Source organism: Triticum aestivum, chromosome 3A (assembly GCF_018294505.1).
Source record: "Triticum aestivum cultivar Chinese Spring chromosome 3A, IWGSC CS RefSeq v2.1, whole genome shotgun sequence".
Taxonomy (NCBI): Eukaryota; Viridiplantae; Streptophyta; class Magnoliopsida; order Poales; family Poaceae; genus Triticum; species Triticum aestivum.
The window spans coordinates 744,475,443-744,479,173 of record NC_057800.1 but is presented as its reverse complement, the minus strand read 5'-3'; the positions used below and the strand labels follow the sequence as shown (position 1 = coordinate 744,479,173).

General features: G+C 48.8%; 1 protein-coding gene across 1 annotated transcript; it reads right to left on the bottom strand.

Moving 5' to 3' along the window:
- Positions 1-1,104: 1,104 nt before the first annotated feature.
- LOC123059668 (4-hydroxyphenylacetaldehyde oxime monooxygenase) lies at positions 1,105-3,102 on the bottom strand. The gene is made up of 3 exons (XM_044482176.1): positions 2,582-3,102; positions 2,004-2,441; positions 1,105-1,871 (listed from the first exon to the last, which is right to left on the bottom strand). Exons 1-3 carry the CDS (start codon positions 3,059-3,061, stop codon positions 1,263-1,265), a joined length of 1,527 nt encoding a protein of 508 aa, XP_044338111.1. The 5' UTR covers positions 3,062-3,102; the 3' UTR covers positions 1,105-1,262.
- Between the last annotated feature and the right edge of the window lie 629 nt (positions 3,103-3,731).

The following is a 3,731-nucleotide window of genomic DNA, read 5'->3' as shown; positions in this document are numbered from 1 at the left end:
TACATGTATAACAAATCATAAATTTGAAAGGTATTGACATTTAACTTGTCAAAATATTTTTTTCCTATCTAGTTATACTTGCCATGTATAGATAGCCAAATTTACGCTTGGTAAGCTGATGGCTAGATCAAAATTTCATCTTACCTCTTAGGGGGTAAGTGGTAGCATCTTAAAATTTCGTTTCTACTACAGAAGGGGGTCAAGTACTGTCCATGATTTCAAACCCGTAAAGGTCAATAAAAAAATAGTTCTTGACATAATGTTCCATCGATAGCACTAACAAAATATGCATCCTAGCACACTTATTTGACATACAAACACATTCAGACCACTACCAAAATATTGTCCATAAACTCAAACCCCTACACTATAGTAACCTTTGATGCTGAAAATCGGAAGCAGCACCCGCACCAGAGTGCTTACCCTTGGTTCATCTTTGCTACAAGCCTACAATAGATTATGGTTCTCTCAATGCTAGGATAGTCCACACAACATCAATTCCTCCCTCAGTGACCGATTACGCTCAACATATTTGCATGTCTAATGCCACTCCTACATTGTGTGTTGCTCCTCCCTCGGCGTCATCACCTATGGCTTAACTGACCACGGCTACCACGCCCATACTCTCAACCACAATGACATAAGCAACAATGGTTATCACCTCGCTTGAGCAGTTCTGACGGCTTCTACTCTAGCCAAAAGTGTCCGTGTTGCCCCTACTGTTCATGATGCTCCTACGACTTCGAACACACATGCGGTCATCAAGACAGCTCATGAACCGGCAATGGACAGGTGGCCGAGGCATACACACACAGTGGCGTGCACACGAAAGGCATCTTATTCATCTTTTCCAATCATGTTCAGTCCTAATGGTATGTGTTGCCACCACTATGACACAAAGGGAATGTTCGAATACGAAATATATGTTTGATTTTAAACAGTAGAAATTATGAAGTATAGAAATAAACATCAAAACACTCCTAGTCTCTAGGCTACTTATCCACCAAGTTTGTACCTCTATATGTACTTGCCCTTGAGGCTTAATAATTAAAACAATGCTTTTTGTATATTCATCTCGTTTTACAACAACATGAAGGTGCCGAGTTTATTATTTAGATATATTGTCTTTCAAGGTAATAGACTGGTAGTACATACGAAGTGGATAAGAGTGACAAGATTACTTGCATGTTTACTCCATGCATGGGAACAAATTAATTTTGACCGGATCTCTCTGGGGTGTGTCAAACCATGCCTCGTTGTACTCAGATGTGCTGGTATGGGGTGGGCACCAGCAAGAGCGGTGTCTGTAGGAGGGGGATAAGCTCGCCTTCCTCCTGCACGCTAATCACGATCCCCTCGGGGAGCGCCCAATCGAAGAGGTATAGCAGGTTGGCCAGAGTGAACTCCACGGTGGCCGTGCTCATAGACAGTGCAGGGCATATCCGCCGCCCTGCGCCGAATGGAGTTAGCTCAAAATGCCCTCCCTTGAAGTCTATCTCGCTCGTCTCAAACCTCTCCAGTTTGAAATCCTCCGGGTCGTCTGGCCAGCTTGCCGGGTCCCTACAAATGGCCCACACGTTCACATAGATTCGCGCCTTGGCCAATACGTCATAGCCCCCAATTCGGATGTCCCGCATGGCCTCCCTCGGCAGTAGCATCGTCGCTGGTGGGTGCAGCCGTAGGGTCTCCTTCACCACCATCTTGAGGTAGACCAGCTTGGACAGATCGTCTGGTCGCACCCTGTCATTGCCTCCCACCACGGCCCTGATCTCGTCTTGCACCCTCTCCAGTAGTCGTGGATTCCGGGTCAGCTCTGCCATCGCCCATAGAATCGTCGCCGTGGTCGTGTCCGAGCCACCAATGAACGTGCCCTGCATGCATGCATGGTGGTGAGCGAGTGATGTCAGTTAGTTGATCTTTTTTCCCTCAATCGAGACATGACATGATGTATAGAGGTAACTAATATGACTTACATATAGTAAAAAAAACCTAATATGACTTACAAATATGTTGCCCTTGACATGGTCTCTTGTGATGTTGAGGTTGCCACTGGTGTCCTTCCATAGATCGATGAGACGGTCAACGAGGTCACCGTTGTGTGGCTTGACACGTTGAGGGTCAAGATGCTGCTCAATGATGACCTCGAAGAATGTATCAAGCAGCTTGAAGACCCGCTCACGACGAGATGCGAGGCCAGTGATTTGGTCGACTAGGCGGCCGACGATGTTGGGGAAATAGTCCTCCGCGGAAAAGCTGGACTGCACGTGTATGGCCTCCTCAAGCACGTGCTCCAAGTTCTTGTGGTGTGGGAACTTGTCGCTGTTGTGCATGTCGCCAAATCCAAGCATGCCGATGATGCCATCGGCCAGGCTTAAGATGTGCTTCTTGAGCGCTACCGTCTCTCCGGCCAAGCCGCTCAAGGTGTTCATTAGTTTGTCCACCTAATCGACCATGGGTTCAATAGAGTACATGAGGTTTTATACTATGCACAGTTTGTATCCACCATCTCTTATTTTATGAGGACGCGTGCCACATTAATCCACTGAAACATGTACTGAATAGCATGTATCCTTGTCCGTACCTGATGCTGGCGTGCATGCCATGCTGCCTCGACATGGCGCACGCCGAAGAGCTCGACCACGAAGAACTTGCGCATGGCGTGCCAGTAGGCGCCGTATGGCGCGAACCCGACGTTCTTGAGGCCGTAGGACAACCGCTTCATCCCGGGGGACACGGGTCGGGTGCAGCAGTCCTCGTCGTGCGTCTTCATCACCTCGCGCGCCGCCTCAGCCGACGACACCACCACCGTCCGCACGGTGCCGAGCTGCAGCTGCATCACCGGCCCGTGCTTCCGCGCAAGATCCCGTAAGCTCCGGTGCGGCAGCACGCCTAGCTGGTGCAGGTTCCCCGGGATTGGAGCCCGGGCTGGGCCTGGCGGTAGCTTGAGCCCTTTGTTGCTCAGTCTCCTCGTTAAGAGCACGAGGGAGACGAGTGCCAGAAGGAGGAGGAGCGGCCATTGTTGGGGCTGGGAGAGGAGCTCCGAGCTGGGTGAGATGGCCATTGATTTTCTTAGTCGTGTGTTTGGTGATATGCTGCTCCTGCTGCTGCTTCTTATACATGTGTTACGAGCCTCAGAGGCCTTTTAAACTCCTTTTGCTGCCTATGTTTTGCTCCTGCGTGAGCGTCCCCTTAGAGACTTATTGCTCGCTTGTGAACCTGTTCTTTTATGGTACTGTTTTCTGAGACGTTGGCTAGCTAGGTGTTGTCGGGTTTTCGCCCCAGAACAGGTGTCTCGTGGGCGAGCTCCTGTGGTGGGTTTTTTGGGGATGCTTTGGGCTCGCTCTCCTTTCCCGTCTACTTAAACTTTGGATGGTTTTGTATTTCCATTATACAGTTATAATGAAAGTGGGTCATCCCGGTATAAAAGATGAAATAAATTAGAGCATCGGACATTTCATTGATTAACATCAAATCTAAATTTGATGTTAATCAACGAGGATCCTGGCCCTGGCTGGCTGTAGGGCTCATACTTCGTTTTTAGGTGTTTTTTTAGTCTTTTTAGGGTTTGTGTTATACTCAAGAAGGTAAGGCGGCGACAGCTCTTTCAAGATGGAATAAAGTTCTTCCCGTCTAGCTCCTATCGCGTCAGTACATCTCGTGTCGTTAGAGGGCATTCGGAGATGTGCCTCTGGCGAATCTCCCTGGATTCGGTTGGTGTTTGTCTTTGGCGG